General features: G+C 39.7%; 2 protein-coding genes across 21 annotated transcripts; one reads left to right on the top strand and one right to left on the bottom strand.

Moving 5' to 3' along the window:
* Positions 1–268: 268 nt before the first annotated feature.
* On the bottom strand, positions 269–16279 carry Nt5b (5' nucleotidase B). Of its 16 annotated transcripts, none has more exons than XM_071795196.1 (11): positions 15989–16130; positions 13643–13764; positions 10918–11110; positions 4073–4146; positions 3772–3985; positions 3254–3677; positions 2738–2894; positions 2360–2600; positions 2040–2277; positions 1836–1955; positions 269–1746 (listed from the first exon to the last, which is right to left on the bottom strand). In XM_071795196.1, exons 2-11 carry the CDS (start codon positions 13737–13739, stop codon positions 1579–1581), a joined length of 1926 nt encoding a protein of 641 aa, XP_071651297.1. In that variant the 5' UTR covers positions 13740–13764; positions 15989–16130; the 3' UTR covers positions 269–1578. The 16 variants fall into 16 exon arrangements, with proteins under 16 accessions (XP_071651297.1, XP_071651299.1, XP_071651301.1 ...); XM_071795198.1 differs by lacking the exon at positions 15989–16130 and adding an exon at positions 15968–15984; XM_071795200.1 differs by lacking the exon at positions 15989–16130 and adding an exon at positions 14764–14942 and having other exon boundaries at positions 11710–13764.
* On the top strand, positions 16077–24691 carry Secs (Sec synthetase). Of its 5 annotated transcripts, none has more exons than XM_071795212.1 (6): positions 16077–16218; positions 18049–18231; positions 18577–18850; positions 19097–19472; positions 19665–20161; positions 20382–24691. In XM_071795212.1, the coding sequence occupies exons 2-6, from the start codon at positions 18118–18120 to the stop codon at positions 20645–20647; spliced, it is 1527 nt and encodes a 508-aa protein (XP_071651313.1). In that variant the 5' UTR covers positions 16077–16218; positions 18049–18117; the 3' UTR covers positions 20648–24691. The 5 variants fall into 5 exon arrangements, with proteins under 5 accessions (XP_071651313.1, XP_071651314.1, XP_071651312.1 ...); XM_071795213.1 differs by lacking the exon at positions 16077–16218 and adding an exon at positions 16394–16688; XM_071795211.1 differs by lacking the exon at positions 16077–16218 and adding an exon at positions 16394–16914.
* Positions 24692–25431: the final 740 nt, after the last annotated feature.

Here is a 25431-nt window from a genome sequence, read left to right as displayed (position 1 = left end):
TTAAAAATTTTGCGGTTGATTTATTACCGACCGAGATAAGTTACATATGGTCCTCTTATAAATTACGGATAAAATTTTTAATTTTTATAAATCGACACAGTATCAAGAGAAGATTCGATAAGAGGTAACACTAATCGAAATTTTAAGAATCACGATCGTAAAATTTTTAAAAATTATGTTTGTGGATTCGAATCATTAGAATTTAAATTAGAATATTTATGAAGTAATATAACGGGATATGAGGTAGTATAAGTCATAATTCTGAGTCTTGTGATATCAAAAACTCTAATTTTATTTATTTCTCTTCTTTTGTCTACATTGTGAGCAATATTATAAACTAAAAAGGAGCAAGATAAATAACAAATCTAGACACGCATGCCCCAAATATGATAAAAATTATTAATTTCAGTATTAAGGCATTTATGGTGCCTAGTACAGATTATACAGATTACAATAATATGTTACTGTTAATATGGTAACAAAATATTTTCCTGCCAAGAAATATAAATAATTTATAGGGTTTGCATGAATGAAGATTTATATATTGATATTTTCAGAAAGCTTTTTAGGATATCTTTTTAAACCTTAAAGTATTAGAATTATGTAAAATGGAATAAATTTGTATTATTTTGTGTGGATGTGTGCATGTGTGTTAATTTCATATTAATAGATCAACATTCTTTTGCATTCGATTTTTTTCTATTACGTATTTTATGACAAGTTTTTAATATGTCCTACATTTGATCGTATACAAAATTGAATATTGTCTTATTTTCTTGCGTAAAAGCTTATCTAATATTTTTTAACATAAATCTAGTAATTTTTTGTCTTAAATCAAAATTATACATTTTATTTTTCATTATCTAATGAATTAAAATTAATATCTATTAGCTACTTATGTAATTATTAATTCAAAGAATGATTGTATAAGATTATACTTTATATTTGTTCTGTACACCTATCCTAAATTGCACAATTCACTATTGTTAGAGTTTGTAGCATCTCGTTCAACTTCTATCATTTCGATTATGACTTTAGTATAAGCTTACATTGCATATAAAAGGAGCGAGTAATCAATTTTACAATAAGTTCAATGTCGTTGATGTCTTCTACTATCAAAACTTCAATATAATACTCCTCAACTTTAATATATATATATGTATATATATATAATCATACGAAGTTAATATACAACATATACAATGCTAATAAAATCTGTTACGTGTTGTGTATAATTCAATGTTCAATCTGAATATTTTATAATATGAATATTTGTGTGTGCGCTAATTATTACATTATTAATAATGTCCCAACTACAAAAGTATTAAATATGTTCTCTGAAGAACTATAATCGATATAAGTATTGCCACGTTTCATCTTTTATATCGACATCGTTAAAAAAAATCTAAATTACTATGTATACTTTGGGACTAAATATTGTTAACGCAGCTGAAACGCGTCGTATGGTACAATGATTCCTCGAAAATTCTACATATATCATATATCAATCATTTCATTTCTCAGTCAATTTCAGTTACGTAAAATGAAAAGTAGCACCGAGTATCATAAAATATGACTTCAGTTGCAATTCGCGTTTCTTGTAGATAATCTCATTTGATTAGCTTGCTTCTGCGAATCGCTATCTTCATCGCTACAATCCTCGTCGTGTGTATGCGTAACATTACGTGGCGTTTCCGGTCTCGCATGTGGAATTTGATTATTAAAATGGTCCACATATAAATTCTTCTAAACAAAAAGAAGATATGGAATACATTACTGAGACTTCCATGTCAATCAATTAATATCATGACGATGATGTTTTTATAAATACTCACGGAAGAAGGCCGATTGTGTTCTTCTTCCTCGTCTACCAGTTTAAATGTTCTCGAACGGCTTATCATCGGCGTTTCCATAACAAACCTTTGTTCATGTGCTACCGTACTCTCATGAGGCATCTGAAAGCGTAATAAGGAGGATTTATGACTGTCTCTGTACAACTTGGATAAATCGTGTATCCCAAATACGCCGTAACAACTTACCAGCATAGCAGGTGCTCTGAACATGTATGAAAAGGGGTAGTAAATCAGATTCAAGAAAGTCGCTGCGTACAGATCGGCATACCTTACGACTTGACTGCTGAAAAATGTTTGTCTACTTCCGCTACGAAATAGGGAACCCATCATGCCGTAAGCTAAATCCATTTTGTGTGTGACATCCCTTATGGACGCGCGTAACTTGGAAATATCCGGCTTTTCTTTCGTACTACTGTCTAAATTTCTAAACAAAATAGTTGCAACGTTAATAAAAATACGTTGCGAGTATTTTATATAAAATATTTATTACCGATTATACTACTTACTTATACATTTCCCCGAGCATAACGTCTAGACTCTGTAATTCGGCAAACAATTGACACTTATCGGTCCAAACGTGTAACTCCTGAACCAGCTCGGGGACTATTAAAAATGTCCTCCAGCCCTTTATTTTCTTGCTTTTTAAAATATCACCAAATATGTGGTCACCAACATATAAGACATCTTTTCCTTTCGCGCCGATTAATTCTGTAAAGACGTCGCACGAGCCTCCCGAGTACACTTCCCCTTTTAATAAAAATCAAGGATTAAAAATGTCACTTGTAGTCAAGCAGAGTTTTCTAAATTACATTTGTTAAAGTTAATATTAAAGTTGAATTTTCTAAATTATATTTGCTAAAGTTAAGTTAATATTTCTTTGTTACCTGTATGAAGTGGTCCTTTGTGTGTACCAAGTTTTAAAGCACCCGTTCTCGTGTCCACTTGTCGTAAGATTGTTCCTTCTCCGAAGAACAACGGCTTTCTGGCGTCTACCACAATTGTGTCAAAATAGGTTTTCCAGTTTCTATGCGGTTCATCAGGCTGAAATGAAAGTAATGTATCAGAAATCTATTTATACTTAGTATATATCTTGTGTGAATATGCTTCATCATGAGTATATTTCTCGCATTTAACAAGCGAGAGAGATATTATCTTATGAATAAAAAATTTCTCATATACAGATATACAGAATCTATTCTAACAATAAGTTAGATAACTATAAAGGATCAAAATTTTATTAGTGTCATAATGTTTTATTAAAAATTTACATATTTAATTTCGAGGGATTCTTCAAATTATTAACTAAATTATTAACGTTGAATAAATAACAAATATAACTCGTTAATTTGTTTGGAGCAATTAATTTCAAGAATGGTGACAGTGAATGAGAAAAAACGTACCCGTGCACCGTGTGGAAAATCGAACAAATAAGTCATAATTTTGTCCGTGAAAACGTAATCACTGTTAGTTAATAAAAACACTCTCGCTCCACTCTCTCGGATTCTCGTAAGGAACATAGGCAACCTCTCGTCCTTCTTTACGTATTCATCTAAGTTCTCGATAGTCTTCGATTTCAGATCACCATGAAGGTGTATCCAATCTACCGCGTTTCGGACGTCCTGAAATATGCTTTTGAAGCTCATGGTGAGCTCACCTTCTTTCACTCCGGTCTTTTCTCTGGTATATTGCGGCGAGTTTGTGAAAAAATCTATCAGACACGCCAGCAGATAAGTCTCCGGTAGATTGAACAAGGTATTGAGCACGTAAACTCTAGATTCGTCTAATTGTAGAAATTTATTTGGATAAAGCTCGTAGACCTGAGAGCTGAAATGGAACAGACAAAGTAGAGATAAGAGAAAGAGAAATAAGAAAATATAAGCTGTGCAAGAAAGGCGCAAGCGTAATCTTTATCCCTTACTGTTTCAAGAACTCGAAGCCGTGGACACAGACCAAGATGTTCCCGTAAGCGTCCACTTTCAAGAGATTCCCGTGTAAGGTATCGAACCATAATCCACGAACGGGAAAACTGGGATCGTATTCGAAGGCCTTGATTTCCTGCGGATACCCCAGGGACACTAGACGATCCTTGAGCAGATTGAAGCCCAATTGCTCATACTGTGGCGACTTGTATTCTAAAATGTTATATAATATATTTATCTATATGTAATTTCGTTTATCTCAGCTTCTCTTCTAGAAAAAAAAAAAAGAGACATAATTACCTGCCAATGTGTAATCCATATCGAAGCCATAGAACTTGATGTTCTCCAAATGAAGACTCCGATTGACGAAGATCCTGCGAAGAGTGATTTATCGATTAAGAAACATAATTACATTGATTTACATTGGTTGTAATTTATAAATTTGTAAAGTACGCGATCAATTTGATTTAATGAAGAAAATTCAGCGAGACCTATTGGCGACGATTCGTCGCGGGTTACCGATGACAAACTCGTTCCCCTCAAGATCTTCCTGCTGATAGAGAAATGATAATCGTGGTATTCTCATAATATCGGAATCAACTTCTCGCTCGTATTGTATGCCGCTTTTCGAAATAGCAATCATTTTGTTACGATATTAAAGGCGGGAAAAGCTGATGGGTATGTTAGATTTGACGTGTTGGACAAATCGCGATACTAAAGCGTTGGTAATCGAGTAACAAAAGATTGTTCTCTCTCATTCATTTCATTTCTTTTCTTGTTGTTAAATTGCACTAATTACTGTGTGCCAAAGAAGATATATAAATCTACTCTCCAATATAATAACTTTCACAACGCAATGACTATAACGAGAAATGGTTCTTCAAATTCCACTATTAATTTTTTAATATTAATCTTAATTTTTAATTTTATATTTTTTTAATATCTCATCCTCGGTAATTTAGCTTAGCTTAAACTCCGTTTAACGCGTCGAATTCAATTTCGATAAGATCAAGCGTGTCTTTCTCAGACAGACGCTTCTGTGAAAGCTCGTACAGGAGCAGCGGTCGTTTTCGATGTCACTATGTGATTAAATTAATAATCTCGCGTGAAGCCACAAATATTACGTTACTTATCATTGCTCGAGGCATTCGAGTTGAAAATTATGCATTTTGAAGTCGAGACACACTTTCGGCCCAACTTTCGAATGTGTCAGAATCGTCGAGCCGACAGACACATTCCGCAGCAACTTTTTATAACGCTAATTGCGATCAAACATAGAGTGCGTATCCAACACGAACGTTTAATTTCTCTATTTCGTAATCTCGATCATAAAAAACTTGAAAATTCCCTGGATTTCTTTTATCGTTATCAGTATGATAAAAAAATGGTTTTAATCTTTGACAATAGAAAGTCATAAAGCTATAACATCGACGTAAGATGAGTATTCTATTCTAATCAGAAAGCAAAAAGATTGGCATGCATATGCATAACAGAAACGTTAGACAATTAGCAAACTACATAAGTAATTTTAAAAAGAATAGAGGAATACGAGAAAAAAATAATCCCGAAAATTTTGAAAATGTAAACAGCTCTTTTTAAAATCTTTGGAAACTGCTTCGCATTTTCCTATAAAGCAAAAAAATGGAAATATTCTTGTTTTATATCGCTTTTGCGGCGATGACTAGAACGTTCACATCTACATATCGCATTTCCGCTTAGCGTCGGGCTTACATCAGCCGTTTGATTCCCTTTTTCTTTTCGATTTTACATCAGTCGGATTTTCTTCGCGTGAATTGTTTTTTTTTACTCAAATTTTTACGAATTTTCATGACTAAAATGGAGGACGGTTAACTTACTCATTCTGGACGCACTGTCGCGAATTCACAAAATTCGCAGTTGGCGTGGCGTCGTCGTTCGCATCCTTCAGCCACATTTTTTCGCGGAATATCAACAAATCATCGGTACCCTGAGATCGATTTGTATTTACGTTATCCAGCAACAATGTATCAGATGCAATAAAGCCGCTAAAGAGATCGGGACAAAAACTCGGGACAATATAGTCTAGAGAACTCCGAATTTCCGGTAACAATATAACGATAAATGTGACGTAATATAATAGATGGTATTAATAAATATATCGAGCTAACTCAGATTATGTGTTGTAAGAACAAAAATGAAACTCAATCGGCCTACGCATCGACCTAGAAATTCTTGTTTCTTTTACGTTCCGCGTTTATTCCTTTAGAATACCTATAAACATTTCATTAGAAACTATCTTGTATGATTACTATCCAAATTTAGTACGTAAGATTTTCTTACTTATAATTATATTCGCGATTTGACACACAGAGTTGTAAATTAAAATAAAATTCCGCCCCGAATTCCGTGTAGAACGGTTTTACAATAAAGACATTGTCACAATAAAGAGAATTATCATTTGTCGCGCTACTGGTAACGCTGGGTCAACGAATACACTTTCGATAAATAATTCTAAGATGTAAAAATCTCGAGATAGTTTTTTTTTTTACCGAAATTGGATAAAGACGTCAAAGAAGAGGAAAAAAATATCGCGATAACCAGCCGATAAAACGTGACACGAGTACAACACAAAGAGGACGTGTGTTCGAAAGAAAGCTGTTCATACAAAGCGCTCCGCGAAATCTTCCAGCGTGTTCGTCAGATCGTCCTGAGTCAGAAAATGTCATCTACTCCCAATGACGCACCACACGCGGACGAAAGCTCTCGAGTCGGATTACCGCAACGTAAGTCGCAGTTCGAAGCGAGCGAACGAGCGTGAAAGGCGTTGCTTTGACGGTGAAAGACCAAGAAACGACGACGACGACGACGACGGCGACGATGCTGTTCGCTCAATGACCAAACGTCAACTGGTCCGTGGTGAGCCGCCGGAGTCGATTAATACACAACGATGGGAGCTAATTCATCGTCTTCCGGACATAAACCTCCCCCAATCCGACGGGGATTGCGTGCAGGACGGTTGTTCAAGTTCCAGCGACGGTTAGATCAGAGTGTTCGGTACATTTGTGTTCGCCTGGGATTCACTTGGTAATTACGTCGCCGCTACACGACGGCGAAATCGCATGGTGCACCGCCCAAAAAGCGTGCGAACGAAAACGTGCAATTCCCCTCGTTCTTCTCATTTCCATCGTTTTCTCCTCCGACGCCCCGAGTACGCGACGCGACGCGAGAAGGAAAGCTCGTTGTTCCTTTTCTTCTCCTTTTTTTTTTAATATCGATACCGGAGGTGTTCCCGCGTACTTTAACGCGAACGATAAACGGTTCACGCGAATTCAACGCGCCAGGTGAGTCATATCACCTTGTGCTTGGTATACACGCGTGAGAACTTGGCCGTATCCAGTCTAATTTTAGACGTCCCGAAAGCGTTTCGATCCTACGTTTGCACGTATGCCGAGTGAACTTTAAGTTCCGACAACCGACAAGGCTCACATTACCGTATTGCACGGTATGCGGTGTCCCACCCGTCCGACCGGTACGGATTCGAGTATGCGACTAGAGATCGCATATTTGTACGACTCGATCGAATTTGTTGATAGAATGCCAAGTATGCATATAGTATTATATATATTTTTTTTACAAAATAATGGTCTGCGAAAGAAACAAAATGAAATGTACATTAATAATAATAACAATAAATAATATATATAGTATGTACATTGCTTTCTCTTTCGAAGTTATTCTCTCATAAGATTATTAAAGTTTCTTCTTACAGAGCTGCATATTTCCGTTTGTGGCATATTGCGGCTGGTACCGGCGCGAAACGAGGCTCGATTACGTGCCTTAATATCTATTCTAAAGATATCGAGATGTTCTAACGATCAATTTCGCGTAATCTTGTTAATCGTTCCTAGATACAACCTTCTTGGACGTATCTCGCACCATGGATTTTTAGTTAAGTCGGTCAAAGCGCTGCACAAGAGGATGTATGTGCATACCGGCACGCAAGTCACGGCTGAGGCACGCACCGCTTGCACTTTCACCAGTAATTTATTCGCGGTATCTACCGCGCCACGCGTCTACGTTACGTCTGCGCATAAAATTATTTCAATAATTAATTTGCTTGATTAATGACAGGTATAATAAGACCGACGGGAGAAAGAGGGGAAAATTTGAAATTTAAATAAAAGAGAGATTTAGATTGAGCGTTATTCTCCCGATTCGGGAGATCTAATATAGATCTAATATAGATAGGAGAAACCACAGAAAATTTGAGAGATACCATACATATTGTTCTTAATTATCAATCCGCTGTATCCAACGTACATCGGGCATTACTCGATGCTGTATAGCTGAGGCGTTGATAAAGCGTTTTATGGCGCAACGCTAATAACGACATGAATGAATTACACGCGCGTTTACTATTGCGACGTGGAGCTTCTCATCACGTTGCCAGAAGTGTCTGCCAGTGACTCGAAATAAGTTGCGCACGTTGCGTAAGTTCTTGATAGTTACTTTTATACGTTCACAGTGGATAAAGACGGTGATTACGGACGAATGACCGCACGCACATCGGTGCCCTAAAAAAAATGTGCATTTTAGGGAGAACAATTAAAGTTTTCGAAGAGATAATTTTTTAAGATACATCTACATTTAAATCCTCATAATTTGTTTAAGTTCTTGTTATCACGACATTTGTATGACGATTATTAGTAGAGCTTAGAAAGATTTCTAAGAGAGCGTTTTCAATCACGTCGCTTTACGTGCAAAGCTCCAACGTTTTATTATTAATTTTATTACTAATTATATCAATATAACATCGAGAGGACTTTTAAATCTAAAATTTATTATTTGTTGTACAAAAATTAATTAATTGTTGTTACAAAGATTATCTACCAAACGTTGCTTAACATTCTTTCGATCAAGGATTGCAAATTTTACGCGTGCAAATTCTTTTTTTTTTTTGTTTTGTTATTATTATGATGGCGCAATTCTTGTGAAGCAATACTTTGCTTGATTACATTACAACGTCAGTTGTCGTTGTTGCTATCTGCTTAGTGAAGAAACTTGTTTGCGTCGCTGGAAATTTTTAGTCGCTTTATCGCAATTGACTCACAAAAGGATCTTGACAGTTCTTGGTCCAACAGATTACGACGAACATGCAATACGGGGATGAGAAGAGAAACGCTTTAGCGCCCGTGCGTATAGAGATAATACTTTCTTATGAAATCGTTATATCGAGAATTACTGATCTTCTCGCTACTATTTATACGTCATACATAAATACGAATAAACTGAATGAATACATACCAAAAATGGCTTATTTGAAATTGTATTATACATATATAAATTAATAATTATTAATTCTAGGTGTAGTAAAAAAAAAACAGATTTGCCAATTTTCTGAGTTATTAATTTTAGACAGTAAATTAATTTTATACTTTATACATGCATATAGCTTTTATAGCTTTAAATATGCATATATATTTGCAAAAAAAAGGAAGAAAGAGAAAAAAGAGAGAGAGAAGAAAATATAAAAAAAATATTTTATAAATGTATATATTTATATCTAAATATTTCGCTGAATAGCCGCGGGTATCGTGAGAATTATGAGAATTATAAGTCGGAAACAATTACACGCGAAATAACTGCCGTTGGCACAATGAAATTCTAAGAAAGATTGCTGAAGAATGTTGTAGTGTGACGAAACTTCTTTATTATCTAATAATACCATTGAGCGCGTTAATCTATCGCGATTAGTCTCTCTATATACGGTTTTGATTGGTCTCCTGCATTGTTCTCGTACATTATAGTAATGATGAAATAGCGAGCATGTTCGCACTCTTAGAAATACCTGTAGAAAGGAAGATAAGGCGTAAATATAATGGCTATTTCTGTCTTCAACGAGAAGACGATCAATTATAGAGCTTAAGGAGATGTCCTCGAGCTTCGAGATTTGGCGCTACTTCACCGTCTAACACAATAAGACGATAAATTTCATCGTTGATAAATCGCGACGACATTTTGTATATTTAGATGCACGAATTAATCCATGATTGACTTGAAAATCGTCGCGATTATTCAAGATACAAGAGATTATACATTCAAAGAGTGTAGCATTAAAATGCAAAAAAATTTAATATTCCTCGCTGTTTTCTTCACGAAGGACACGACATCCTGTATACAGTTTCTGTTACAAAGAAAACACGTGTAACAAACGCGAGACGAAAATAGCGCATATAATGTAACGCAAGTAGAAAGAGAGGAATCGTTTGATAAATTAGAATCCGTTAAAGCTTCGTCTAACAATAAGTTCAAGTCTTTCTTCTTTTAAATTACTATCTTCCGTGATCGCAAGATGGACATGACCCGAATCCGCGGATGTGCCGGTAATAAAATCCGCGAGTTTGATACAGCGGAGGTGCCGGATTCAAAGCGGCAATCGATCGCGAGCGATGCCTCCGAAGAGGAGGCGTATACCTCTCGGTCTTCGCATCAGCCCCGTTACACGAGCACTGCAGATCGTTGTGCAGCAAGCGTGCGCACATTATCGGGAGATGCGACGCCGCGTGCATATATCCTCGGTTTCCCGGACCACGTGAAAACCTATATTTTCCCGGACGCAAAATCGATGGTCGCGACACGACGCGCGAAAACTCCTCGCTCCGCGCGAGGAAATTCCAATCCCGGATGCCGCCGGATGCCACCGGGAGGATCACCGTATAGCCAAGATTCGTCTCGTCTCCGAAGAGAGACACTTAAATCTTTCTCTCTCCAAGAGATATCGTTGTCTTCGGTGCTCGCGCGAAGATAAACGAGTGACCGAAAGTATACCGTCATTCCTCGCCAGTACGCGATGCGCGTTAATTTCAATAGCATCGAAAAGCAATCGCGCGTGTCGCAACATCTCGCAGGATGTCTTCTCTGGCACTAGGAAGTATAGCGTGATCGAAACGCGAAGTAAAATAAGTTAAAATTAGGCTGAAAACTCGACATTACTGACCCGGGGCCAGATTCTATAATTGGAGTAAGGTTTGCCGGTGAACTGGCGGGGTGAAATTGTCTCGCGCGTCGGCCATCGAAGTCGCCTTATCACGTATTAATAACACGCATCAATCCTGACCTCACTCCGCTTTCACCCCGGCTTAATATGCAGAATCCTATAGATTTACCTGTGCCCCAGTTCGCGCTTATCACTGCGGGCGCCGTGCGTGCCCTCGATGTAATAGCTGTCCAGGTCTTGCTCGCTACGATCGTTCCTGGTCAGTCCTACGTTAAGGCCGAGCATGGTACGGCCGAGCATGGTACGGTGGATCGATTCCTCGGGGAATACGTTCGAGTCATCCGGGAATCGCAACCTCGGTCCTGCACCGTGAAATTCGAGTCGTCTCTTCGTTCCAATTAAAGGGTTCTGGGTTCCCACGGTAATAAAGTAAGCCCGCAATTCGTAAGACCCGTATCTCTACGTGGCGATTCTCGACAATAAGAGCGATATATAACCGCGACAAAATGTGAGACAGACCGCGTTGAATTTACGAGCGCGAGAGTCTGCAGAGCCCGACATAATTGGAGCAAGGCGAAAGATTCGCGCGAAATAAACCGTCCAACGTTTGCTCGGCATTTAAAACTGGATTTTACGGATTGCGAGCTCGTCTCATTGCGTCGAACCCTATACGATCCGTCTCCGAAAAAGTTATTTAGAAGAGAATAATGGCCTTGCACACGCTGATAATATAATTAGCGAGATGCCTCACACGCGGCGTATCAGCTTAAGTACCATTTATCGTGCGATATTTTCCAACGCGCGAACTAAAGTCCAATCGCAGAGATAGATTAGATATATTAATGCCTAAATAAATCGTGCGGCTCGATCTAAATTTCGGGAAAGCTACAGAGAAAGCGACGCGTGCAACTACATTAATTAAAACACACCAAAAAAAAAATAGAGAGAAGAAGATAATTACCAATAGCGTAGCTCGCCGGCGTAATGACCACGTCGACATTTCGTTGAGTCATCGCGCAAAATAACGTCGCAAAAAACTGATTGCCGATCACGTATAGTCCTTCGAACCCCTCGACTTCCGTCCCACACGAGCGTTAATGTCGTAATGACGGGACGGTACTTTCGACCGTGAATCCGTGAACAAACAACGCGGATTCGCGGCCCGGCGCGAACGGAGAGGCGATAAGAATGCGGCGGATCAGAACCCGAGGGTCAAATCGCGTGACGAAAGCGATGGAGAAGGCGGGATAATCGCGGCTCGCGTGATGCGCCGCGATTTTCATCGTTTTCTTATATTCTCGGACGTCAAGTCGCAACGAATCTTTCGGGTCAGAAGGCGAGAACGAGCGAAAGAGAATGCGAAGCGGGAGCTTCTGCCGCAGCAACGATAGTATACTTTATAGATATCGTTAGCCTTGAAAAACCACGAGAGAATAATATACATATATTTCAAAATCGACCGTGTATCGACAGTACGTGTTCGGATATATGTGTTTTTGGAACGTGGTATATCTCCATGTGTCCTCAGCAGAGATAACGGTGGTAATAACTAATAACGCATATCGTTGCTCTTAATTATATTGGACTTACACTTAAAAATTCCTTTACATGTCAAATTTTCATGGCTTCTGTAATTTTCTTTTTTAATTAAACGATTATATATTTGCACGAAGAATTTAACAGACTCGGTGTGAAAAAAAGGCAGATAATGCATCCTCTAAATTGCCTGTTTTTAATTCATGGTTTATAAGGCGAAGAAACTTTTTCCATCCTCTTCCTTCAAATAGGATATTACTTGAGAAATATTTTACATATATAATATATTACATATTCTCTTGAGATTATTTTTCTTACGGATATGTATTTGTGTACATCTCGCTGCGTGAGCATTAGCCATGGAGAAAGAGAATATCGAGCGGCTTCCCGAAATACTTCGCGACCGAAGTGTATCGTTTAAACGAGTTATTTTTGTACGGTACACATGGATTCGTTTTCGAAAATGCGTAGATTACATCGGTATTTTCGATGCTGTCGCAACTATTAGAACGGATATATTATTAGTCCGGAAATATTCCAGAAATCTATTTACATACTTGTAGCATAACCTACACCCCACTTAACGTTGCTTAAATCGTCACAAATTAAATTTAAAGCTGAACGCAAAATCGTCGCTCGATAATAAGAAGCTTGATAATAAGAATCTGTTTTACAATAGCTATTTAGAGTACTCTTTAGTCATTTGTATCAATAAAAATTAAAAACAGCATAAACATATAGGAAAAACTCAAGTATTTGCGACAATTATACGTGTAAAAACGAATATGATTCTTATCTACGCATATACTTCATCATTTATGTAGCAAAGTTAATTATCCATAGAAAATAAAATTATTAGATACTTGTGTTTTATTTTATTTTAGACAAATGCACTCTGTCTATATCTTTTTCTATCAAAATATATTCAGTATCGCTCCCAGACGAAACGGATCGTGTTTAAACATTCGGCGTGATTTATCGCTGTGTATTAAAAAAATATGGATCTATAATTTATAACTTATATTTAATTTTATTTATAATAATTAATATTTATTTATATGTAATGATATAAATCTAATCTTTTCAGTGTTTAATTTAATATTATATGTAACTGTTTACCTGATTTTATTTTATATTCAACTTTCTGAACGCTCATAAATGGCTGTTAAGCTAAAAGACAGCTTTCAATCGTGATGTACGGGTATCTAGGTCGCTGAATTTACACATTCGTTATCCAAATATTGAATATTCAAAAGGAAAACGCTGTCACAAGAGCTTCGAACTTGTGACGTAAAGACGACACAACGACAGGTGTACACAGGTGACAAGAGGCGGCCTGTGAATGCCGATTCACTAACCTTTGGCTGGCCTGCCGGTACCACTTCTTGTTACCGCTCGGATCGTTGTCGTTCTGTGGCGTGTTAGGCCCCGTGTTCTCCTGATCTCCGTGCGCATTGCAGTTTTCAACCTCCATGATTAGCTGCAAACGCAATTTATGCAACATTCAATGAGATCCTTTCTCCGAACACTCAACGCTACCATGCGTGCACGTGTGTGACGATTGTTAATATATATTAAGAGATAAATAGAGTCATCAAATTTAATATTTAATTCTTAATAGCAAGACAAAATTAGCACGAAGAAAATTCTCTCACAAGTAAAACAGAAAAAATACGAAAGAGCTCTAATGAGCTATAATAACTCAAAGATTCGAGTTTTATTGAGAGTGAACGGAAAAAATCTGTCACGTAATGACTATGGCTGCATTCCGATATTTATTGTCAGTATAACTGTCAGTCCTGAAAATCTATACGTCATTGTCATTATATACGTAAAAAGATGTAAGGTTCGCGCCAATATTCGCGCTTGTTTGTGTTTCGTAGCGCGGATCGAACGTTTTGTAAGAAAAGCAATTCGTGGTCACTCGCGAAATGCAATAAAGGCGAGGACACCACGAAACCGGCGACGGTTTCGACGGGGCTCGGTTTCCGGCACGGACAGGCGAGGGAAATTGCCTCGCGATTTACGATCCGTCGGGCCTCTCTGCCCGACGGTAAATCGATATCGCGTGTCGCGCCGAAATCCGAGCTCGATGAAACGATCGCCGGGTTTCGAGTTCTCCGAGCGGGGAGAAAGTGAGAAAATACACGGTTAACCGGGCGCAATCGCAACCCCGCACGCGGCCCGGATATCAGCGGCGCCGGCGGCATTATCGCTCTCCGCGTCGGAATTGCGGGATCGACGGTGACTCGCCGAATCGAGAATTCGAACCGGCGAGCGCGTCCGTCCGTTGCTCCGAAATCGTCCTCGCGGCGTAGGTATTGTTTACGCGCGTTAAACGCGCGGAGGGAAGGTAGTAAACAGCTTGTTCGCGCTTTCTCGCTCTTTCCCTCACGCGTGCACACACGCACGTCGGCCCACGCACCCTTCGCGCCGTCAACGTGAGGTTAGCGCGAAAACGAACGTCCGTTCTCGTTACCTCGTCGGCAAGATCCCTTATCGCTTTTTACGACGGATGCGAAAGTTGACGGTTCCCGCTCGTAAGAATCGCTCGTGACGCTGCGAACTGTCATTTGAGACTCGACAGACCGGCCGATATCCAACCGCACCGCACCGCACCCTCCTACGATGCAACTTCACGGCGCACTGAGGTCAATTCACTGAACTGCGGCGACCTCGGCCGGCAGGTGCGCCAACCGGTCGCGGCGAAAAGTCCCCAGCGCGGCGCGCCGAGCGACGTGAGGGGAAAAAATTCGGTGCCTTTTGGCGTCTTTGCGATTCGGGAACCAATCGCGATGAACAAACGTGAGCGATTACTCGTGGAAACGGATGCGCGGGGGATTAACGAGGCCCAACGGGGACGCGACACGTTCCTGATTGTGGCGGCATTGTCGAGCGCGAAAATGCAAATCGGAGTAGATGATAGAAGTCGCGGCATGCAAGAGATGCATCTTGGAAATCGAGAACGCGAGAAAGGGATTTTTTTTTTTTTAATGGCATCGAACGAGAAGTTTTGCGCGTTTCTCGCATGGCGATATGTTTCGATAGATGCAGCATGCCACTTCTTATAGATATATATTATCCTTAAAAATGCATGCGTGTGTAATGCAATCTCTGAGCTATAATACGCATTTCGTAATATTACTCTCATTGCTTTCAGATAATTCGCGCTTTTTTGCCCTCGTAGGATTCTTTTTTCTTATCCGATGCGTTTATAGTAGCTTCTCGAAGTCAGGGGGGAAAGGTCGATGCAAATCATTAATAATGAATGTAATAATTAATGTAAAGGGAGAGATATACGGGGAAAGGACAGGGATCGATTCCAGGAAGTCGCGTTACAGCGCTCGCTCTCGTATCTTCGCACACTCGCCCGCAATATCGGACATAAATAAGTACCAAACGCAAATTGCATCGCGCTGCAAAAAGATGAGATGTCATTCCCTCCTCCGCGTTCTCTTCGAGATCGAGAATACACGACTTACACGAGCAAAGTCGCGCTCTTTCCAAAAATCATTCCAACGAGATTAGTCTGACGCGTGCAATGCAAGGTGCAAGGGGCTGAAGAGAGCTGCGTCGAGTCTCCTTCCTCCTCTTCTCCTCGGATTTTCGGCGGCATGCACAGGACGACGGAGAAGGGCGCGCGACGCGGGTTTTCGGGGGGTGATTTAAACAGGGGGACGTACGTGAAACAATAAATGGTGCACCTGTCGGATCGTCGAGGCGCGAATAACAAGCGGCGCACTCCGACCCGTGGAAACGCCGTTGCCGTCGCCGTCGCCGACGGCGCGGCCGGGCTCGCTCTCGCTCGTCCGTGGCGCCGTGCGTGACCCGTGAGACCCGTCGTCGCTCCGTCGTCGGCCGTGCGCCGAGATCCACGGTGGTCGTGGTGCAGCGATAGGAGGAGTAACAATAGTAGGAGAAGAAGCGAAAGGAGGTAAAAGCCCGTGTCTCGCGGTCCTCGCGAGCCTCCACCACGCGTACGCGCCGCTCATCATCGTGCCCGCCGTCAACTCGTCGCCGTCGCCGTCGTCGTTGACGAACGTCGCCGCGGAGCAGCTGACAGCCCGTCGTTAACGTGAAACGATTACGTCGCTCGCGGCTGGTCATCGCGTATTGCGTAAAACTAATCCGATTTAGGCGGCGACCTCGCTTGATCCGTGCACCCCTCCGGCCTCCGGCCCCTCGGCGCATCTCTCCGTCTTCGCGGGCCTTCACCATCCACCGCCGCCGTCGGTCGTCGTGCGTCGTGATCCGTCGCCCGTCGCGTCGCAGCGAGATAGCTTCTGCCGACGGGGAAGAGGGAAGAGGGAAGCGAGAAGAGGGCGAGGAGCGGAAAGGGAAGGAGGAGGAGAAGGGACCGATTGACACGCAGTCTCCTCTCGCCGCTCGCCGCTCCCGCTCACGGTACGCTCCTCTCCTCTCGAGTCTCTCGCGAGAGCGACGCGTTGTCGCGCGGTGCGCGGATCGCGGTGACAAGTTATTATCGCGTCGCCTCGCGTCTCGCGGGCCCAACCCACTTTTTGACTCGCGGCGTCCGCTCGAGCGCCCGGTCGTCTTGTGCGCCATGTACCCGCGGTGATCCTCGACCAGCTTCCTCGGGCAGCGTTATTACCCCAGCCAGCGAGCCGAGGTAGCCCCGGAACCTCTGGGTGTCGCGTCGCGTCGAGTCGCGTCACCCCGCTTCGCCTCGCCCACTGCGCCTCGAACTCGGGGACACTCGGGTATGGAATTTTGCGGGACGACGGCGCGTCCACATAACCTTTAAAGCCACCGAGGAGACCGTCGGTCGTCGCGTTTCCCCTCGGCCGACGGCCGCCGTCGCCGCCGCGTTGATGTGTCGACCGTCGTTCTCGGCTCGCCTCCGTCGGCAACGCTCCGGGTCACGTCGCGGAAACGACGCTCCGACGCTGCAGAACACGATCCGTCGAGGACGAGAAGCCACCCCCCCTTTCACCCCTTTTGTTCCTTCGCCACCCCCCGCGTCCGCTCCGCGAATCTGCGACCCCGTTCTCGTTTCCGCTGCGCTCACCGCCGACCGACGGCACATGCACTACGTGTTTGTCATGCTGTACCTGACGATATTCAGTTTGATTCTGTTCTATTTATTTCTGATCATGCAGGACGTTATCACGAGGATACAATCTCGTTTGTACCATTGAGTTTTATTTATTTTTTCTTCCACTGTTAATAAATTCAGTTATTCTTCACCCCACACGGTGTTTTGTGTTTTCATTTCGTACACGCTCCACTTCGCACACACACGTACCCCGCTTCCATCTCCCCTCTTCATTCTTCCCTACACCCGCCAATTCTGCACAGATTCTCACGTTCTGTATCTCGTAAGTATGCGTTGAGAGAGAATCTTCCGTTGCGATCATCCTTGGTTTTCTTCTTTTCGTCGGGCAGAGCGTTTCTTTTCGGACGTTATGATTTTGTAATGCTTACTGGACCAGCTGAGAGTGCATTCGTTTCGTTCGACACAGTCCTTTTTAGATTGTTAGAAGATACCTGGAGATTCGTTTTCAGACGTTATGATTTTGTAATTCTTACTGGACCAGCTGAGAGTGCATTCGCTTCGTTCGACACAGTCCTTTAGATTGCTAGAAGATATCTGGCGATTCGGTCACTCAAACGAAACTATCCGTATTAGTGCGAGAATAAGGTCAATTTTTTTTTGTTTTTTATTTATACTTACACGAGAGTATTCTGTAGCTGAATGAGAAGAACGACATGACCGATAATCACTTTCTGCTGATTATCAAAGCAATGGTGTACTGAGAGGTCGACGCGCGTGGACTAAGTAATCCAGGAAGGCTCGTCGCAACTTGAGAAGATGAATAATCAGGCGTTTAGTTTGGCGGAGAGACTCATACCGTCGACCTACGTGCAGCAGGGCCTGAACGCCAAGAAGTCTCGCGAGAACCTTATACGGCATTTCATCGAACATGTAAGCCTCCTGTCCATTTCTATCAAAGTAGATTAATTTCCCAGTTTTTAATTTGTTTTTTATCCTTTTTAAATATTCTCTAATGTCCACTTCTACCAATACAGATTAACTTTAATCTTGGTCCAACTTGCTTTTTATCTTCTTCCAGTGCTAAGAAATAGAAAAAAGATAAAAAGTAAGTTAAACTGAGATTAAAGTTAAGTAGAAATGGACATAAATAAGTTAAACCGAGATTAAAATTAATCTACGTTGATAGAAGCGGACACTGATAGAGCAAAAAGCGATCTTTGTGCGTGAAGCAAACTCTGAATGTACCTTCTTGCAATATGTCTATCTGAAAAACAGCGAAAATGGCCAGAGGAGGGCTGGGACGACGCAACGATAGAGGCGTTTCTGTCGGATCTGTCGCAGATGGACAGCAACAACTTCCCCTCAAATTGCAGCGTCGGCGAACGCGAGGCGAGGATCGTGTCGAACATCGTCGCGAGACGACACTTTCGTATGGGGCACGGCATAGGTAGATCCGGCGATCTGGAAGAAGTACAACCGAAGGCAGCTGGTAGCAGCTTAATGTATAAATTAACTAACTCCTTAGTGCTTGAAGTTATACGATATATGGGTAAGGAGATACACAGGGATATGTATGTAGCATAATAGAGAGTATGAAACATTTCACGCAGATTTAATAATCGCGTAAGAAATTAATTTATTTGTGGTCTAAAATGGCAGAGAGAAGAGAGGGATTATGAGTCTTGATGTCAGATTAATCGGAAAAGTTCGTTAACTTTGCGATTTATTTCTTTGTTTTTTTTTTGTCTGACTCTTCGTTTCATTAGACGTCTAACAGAGATATTCTCGATCGCAGGAGTGAAGAGCATAGCGGGCTGCTTTCTATCACCAATGGCTACAGGAATGAGCCTAGTCCTATGTATGTTAACGCTTAAGCAAGACAGACCACGAGCGAAATACGTTTTATGGCCTAGAATTGACCAAAAGTCTAGCTTCAAGTCTATAATCACGGCCGGATTAGAGCCTATCGTTATCGAGATGCAAATAATAGGGGACGAATTAAAAACCGACATGCAGAGACTCGAGGCCCAAATGGCAGCCTTAGGCGAGAGTGTCGCCTGCGTACTCACGACAACCAGCTGTTTTGCGCCCAGAGCGTGCGACTCTGTGGACGCGATCGCGGCCCTCTGCAGTCAGTATAACATACCGCATCTGGTGAATAATGCATACGGGTAAGTGGAAAGATGCATAATTTTTCATGTACATCTATCTAGATCGATATCTTGGCACCAAACAACCGCATCCTCGGCTCTAGATCTAGAATTTTTATTCGGAAATCAAATGTTGATCTTAGTGCCAAGATATCGAAGTGTATTCCGATTTAAAACGATTTTACTAAATGTATTGCACTATATTGCTAAAAGCTTGCAGAGCACAAGATGTATGCATCTCATACAAGAAGCGTCGAGAAAGGGTCGAGTAGACGCTTTCGTTCAAAGCACGGACAAGAACTTCCTAGTTCCAGTGGGTGGTGCCATTATAGGCTCCTTCGACAAGAATCTCTTAGATCGCATATCGAAAATGTATCCAGGACGTGCGAGCGCGAGTTCCGTTATGGATGTGATGATAACGCTGCTGAGTCTTGGAATGGCAGGGTACAAACAATTGATTGCTCAACGTAAGGAAATGTATTCTTACCTGAAAGAAGAATTGGGAAAATTAGCGACAAGGCATGGGGAGAGGCTGTTAGACACTAAGGGCAACCCAATATCCATGGCTATGACTCTTCAGTGTCTGAGCCATCAGCACGACAACAAGCAAGTTACTATGCTAGGATCAATGCTATTTCTGCGTAACGTTAGTGGTACTAGAGTAATAACGACCACGGATTCTAAGCACATTGTTTCACATAAATTTGAAGGTATATATTTTTAAGTATAATTTAATAATGTTTTTTAGAATATATTAAATTTATTAAAATACATAATAATATAATAGTCATCTCCGTACAACCATATTTAAGAATATCGTATAAATTTATTGTAAATTTTTTAATTTTTTAATTTTTTAATTTTTTAATTTAGATTCTTATCTAAGATAATTTCTGTTTCGTAATATGTATTTATCTTAATCGCTAACAGGCTGGGGCGCACACAACAGCAATTATAGAGTTCCATATCTGACTGCTGCGGCTGCGTTAGGCATGAAGAGATCTGATGTGGATGCATTCATACAAAGATTGGACAAAGCTTTAACGAAAGTAAGGAGGCGTTCAGCGCCAGTAACGCCTACTGCTTCACTCGCCGGTTCCAGCATCAATGGAGATGCAGGTGGTACTGGTGGACCAGGGGAATCTAGCACAGCCTCAACCAGCCGTGCAAGTAGCAAAGACAGTCTAAGAAAATGAACCGTAATCAACGCAACTGGCCAGTCCAATCAGCACATTCATCTCAATTTGTAAGTAACTTATCGCTTACAAATTGACATCCATAGCATGTTTCTGAGAAATACAAATTTGGTACAATTGTTCCTTTATAAATATGTCAATCACGTGTTTGTGTTGACACAGGAGTTTTACGAAATCTGAAGAAATTTAATACAAAAAACCTGAAATTCTTTAGATTGAAAATTAGATAATAAATTTTTTATGGGAAAAGGGAGGGAAGGAGGATATATATGTGGAAACATTTCTTTTTCTAAATGAGATGTCGAAACAAAATCCATTATTATGTTAATATTTCATAATACTAAAGGAAACAGTGATAACATGTATTTTCACAGACACATGCTAGATATAAATGTACTGATTCGTCTGCCCATTTGCGTTGAGATATTGTCAATTTAAATCATATACCAAAAGAGGATGAGTCTTCAGACGTTAAAGAGTGATCAAAATTAATATTGGAAAATGACAGGAAACACAAGGCATTCGGATTCCTATGGCTCTATTTCAGAAAGAGATTTAAGTGATAAGCGCTGGCTGTCGATATAATTGTTGAGTATGTTCTTTGTTGAAATGTATATGCTATTATTTATAAAGATAACAGGCAACATTGAATTGAATTCTTACATTTAACTCTTTTTTCACCTTCTTGCTTTCTAATGCAGTTTGATATAAACACATAAGAGACCTGTATCAATCAAAAGAAATTGTACGTTTGCTTTATATAATATAAATTCCTATTTTAAAGGAATAACTACGAAACTTACAATTCTGTCGATACATGTAGCAATATTCGCTATTCCAATTGTTTATAATATTTATCATGTTATTCTCTTCAAAGCTGTCACGTTTCTGATATAATTTATTCACTTGTATGCACTTAATAGAATCGATTGTTACTGCGTCGTGTTCTTTTGTTATCTTTAAACGGAGACTACGACATAGACTACATAGAGAATGAGAATCTTTTTCTTTTATTTAAGCAGAGTATATTAGTGTTTATGGCACTAGTAAAATGATATATTATCTGTAAAAAAGGAAGCAGTAGTGAAATATTTATGGAAACACTATTAGGAAAGTATGTCAAAATTTAGGTACATAGTACACATAATGACACAACGTGGTATACGAACATGTTACGAACATTGAGTTTATAGAAAGATTGTAATACCTTCGCGTATGTAGGTATTGTACGTTTAGTTTCCCAAGAACGATAAGAATTAGAGCACAATATCGTATTATTAATTTGTTTTAAATGCTTTTTTAATGATAGTATTATATTTAATTGTACTGTTGCGTAATAAATAGAGCATTATGTATCTAGGAGTATGTTACGGAAATATTAAGATTGTTTGACATATTTAGTACTATTCGCAAGCAAGCAACATCAACATACATACTAGATACTAACAGACACACACACATACATATTTATACATACGAAAAAGTATGTTTATATGTATATAGATGCCTGCGTGCATAGGTATGTATACAGATATATTCATACTTGTGTAATTCGTTGCGTATAAAGAATAGTTTATTTGAAGTTTCATGCGATTTAGAAAATGGTATATTGAAGTTGTATTTATAAATATTTAATAGAGAGATAAAGGAGAAGTAAACCGATAGGGAGGAGATTATTAGTGTTGTTAAAATTTTATCGAGCATATATAATTTATAATACCTGTTGCACTTTCTTTAAATAGAAATATTAATTATTTATATTATATATTGTTGACGTTTGGATTTTGTAGTTGTACATTTTATGTCGAATGTTCAAAGCGAAAAATTATTAGTCGGTAAATCATCTGGTAAACTGACAACAGCGCAAAATGACTATAAATCACCGAAGTTTTCAAAGTGTATTATTATTATGAGCGAAAGAAGCAATGATACACGGAGATTAGCATTTAATTAAACGCTTAGTTGACGGCTTATTAAATCGACAGAGTGCTAATTAAGATTTTGTGAAGCTCCTAATAATAATTATCATTATTCAATACATTATATCCTACTAATAATTAGAGATTCATATTTTTCAATTAATTATATAGTCACTACGTCCCTCATATAAAGAACCGATCTTTTAGTACGTATATAAATATACTTTTCCTTTCCAAAATTTATGATATTATAATTTACAGGGTGTTCTAGATCCCTACACCTTTTTATCCATAGATCATTTGGTCTTTTCTAGAGAATCGGTTCCAAAATAATCAAAGAAAAATGTAAAATGTAGCTTGATAGATTTGGAACCGTACCCATATGGCAATACTTATACTTTTAGACAAGAATATATATACAAGTTATATATACTGCTATTGTATTGCGCACTTTTCGACCATTCGTTATAAGTTATATGTTTCTTTAATTATTTATTTATCTCGAGGAGGAATATTACATGCGGAAAAAAATCTCTAACATGTAGTACAAGAACTTGCAAAATTACCGCTATAAAAGGATCGTGTATGACGCTATAATAGGAAATACATTGACGTTATAATATTATTTAATAAAGAGGAATATATGTTGTGTGTATATATACACATATATACATAATATACATGTATGAGCGATCTTTATACCATGATATCTCGATGTATTCAGGCTATTATCGAAAAATCACGCCATCTCAACTATATCGATAATCCACAACCTATGAGTTTGCATCTTTATATTTAAGATTTACCTTTCACTTTACACCAGCAAGCAATAAGTATGACGTAACGCGTATGATTCTGCGGGATTATCTTTCATTCTATGCTCAAGCAAGGAAACATTGGATTTTCTCGAAGAGCAATAGACAAATCAGCCTATATACGTATTTATATACATGTATATATACATATATGCATATATGTGTGTAATAATAGGAAAACATTCTAGGACGTACGAGGCCACTGACGTACGATGATCCTATAACTCGTACTCGTGACATTCCTATGTAAATAAAGAAGTCTCTGTCTTATTTGACTCATCTCCATTTTCCAGCTGGGTTTCGTGCAATAAAGGGCCAGCTTACTTATTACACATCGTTAAACGCCTTTCACGCAACAACGACGATCTTGCGGACCTAATTTTTCCATTTTCCAATTTCTCTCTCTCCCTGAGTTTCGCGTCCGACACAGAATCGGTCCGGCTCCGACCTCCGACTGCAGTTTCATTGTCTTTTTATATATATAATACGAAAATATATAAAATGATATTCTAACACAAACAGACAGCGAATGCGTCACCTACGTTCGCATGAGAACAAATGTGTATTTATATAAGGGGAAAAATAAAAAAGAATATATATTATATATATACATATATAAATATATGCAACCGAGTCGCTGTATTAAAGTTTAGAGTGTCGGTGTGTAATTGTGAGCGAGCAGTTAAGGCTTATATATCGAATATAAATATACGATATGATAAGAACGCGAGGCAAAAAACGAGATAACTCGAGAAACGCAAAACGTGTTCTCCGAGGAGTATTTGGTTTTTTTTTTAACGACATCCAGGACGCGCCGGAGAAGTCCGCGACTCTGCTGGCATTGTACATAAACTTTTGCTTCAACGGCCCATCTTCAAGACACGTAGGAAGCAAAGAGGGGGCCTCGCGGGAGCGCGTGGAGCTGAGCATCACGAAGATGTTCCTTCGATGGGACGTTCGTCGCTCGTAAAAGCCAGCATTCCGAGCACCTAGATAGAAGCGAAAACAGGCGAAACGATCGAGAGGAAGAAGATTGTATACAGGATCGATCCGAGTGCGAACGAAATGGAGACGACCGCGGGATCGTCTCGATCTCTTCATATCGTTTCCTCCTGGAAGCTGTTTCTGCCTGACTTTCCTCCGGCGATTTAAAGAACGACACGCTGAATATTAATCAAATAATTAGCGAACAATGTAAATGGCGTAAATGTACGCGCTCTTCCCTAAATATGTGATTACCGTGTAATAGTCAACGCTTTATTTGTAATATACGCAACTATTGGATAAATAAATTAAAAACTGTTAAGCGACGCCACTTTGTTGACTTTAAAGGACGAGTGCATGAAAATATAAAGGAATTTTTTTTAAAAGAAGTAGATTGTTTTCTAGGCGTTTGAGCTATATAGAATCATTTTGTGACATACTATCTAAAATGTCTGGAAAATGAGGTGAATTTATTTTAAATCTTTATATGATTTGTCACCTATATATAGCACCCTCTACTCTTGCATTCTTGGCTTGAGATAGACAAAGAAAAAGAAGATAAATCGTTGCAAAATTGAAACTTTTGATAAACTTCGACTTTTGAGTATATATTTCTTGGGAAGTACTGACTTTTATAATCCTTTTTTCAATCTCTTCTTAAAAAAAAAAATATCTGAACATATTGACCCAGTGATAAGAAAAAGCATAAAGGTAGGGTTTGTTGCTCCATGATTTCTGCGACTGTACCTCCCCCTTAAATTGAAAAACTTGCCAACATCTCGGAGCGTTATCACGAGCTTCAATAATCTTATCATGAGTCTATAATCTTTCGAACATTTCAGGCGAGAAAGGGCGACAAGCTTTCGCGTTTTCCGTCGGATTGACGCCGTAGACGTAGATAAATTAATTATGTACAAATTTCAATATAAAGTTTTGAAAAATAATTCTGGCGATGCGTCGACGACGTCTCAGCTGATCTGCTGTTATCGCGAATTCTAATAATCTTATCCCGAGTCTAATTCTTTGGATATTTCGGCGAGAGAGGATGAAAAGCTTTCGCGCGTTC

This window comes from Temnothorax longispinosus, chromosome 12 (genome assembly GCF_030848805.1).
Source record: "Temnothorax longispinosus isolate EJ_2023e chromosome 12, Tlon_JGU_v1, whole genome shotgun sequence".
In the NCBI taxonomy this organism is placed as follows: Eukaryota; Metazoa; Arthropoda; class Insecta; order Hymenoptera; family Formicidae; genus Temnothorax; species Temnothorax longispinosus.
The sequence above is the reverse complement of the archived record's forward strand: the minus strand, read 5'-3'. Positions and strand labels throughout refer to the sequence as shown.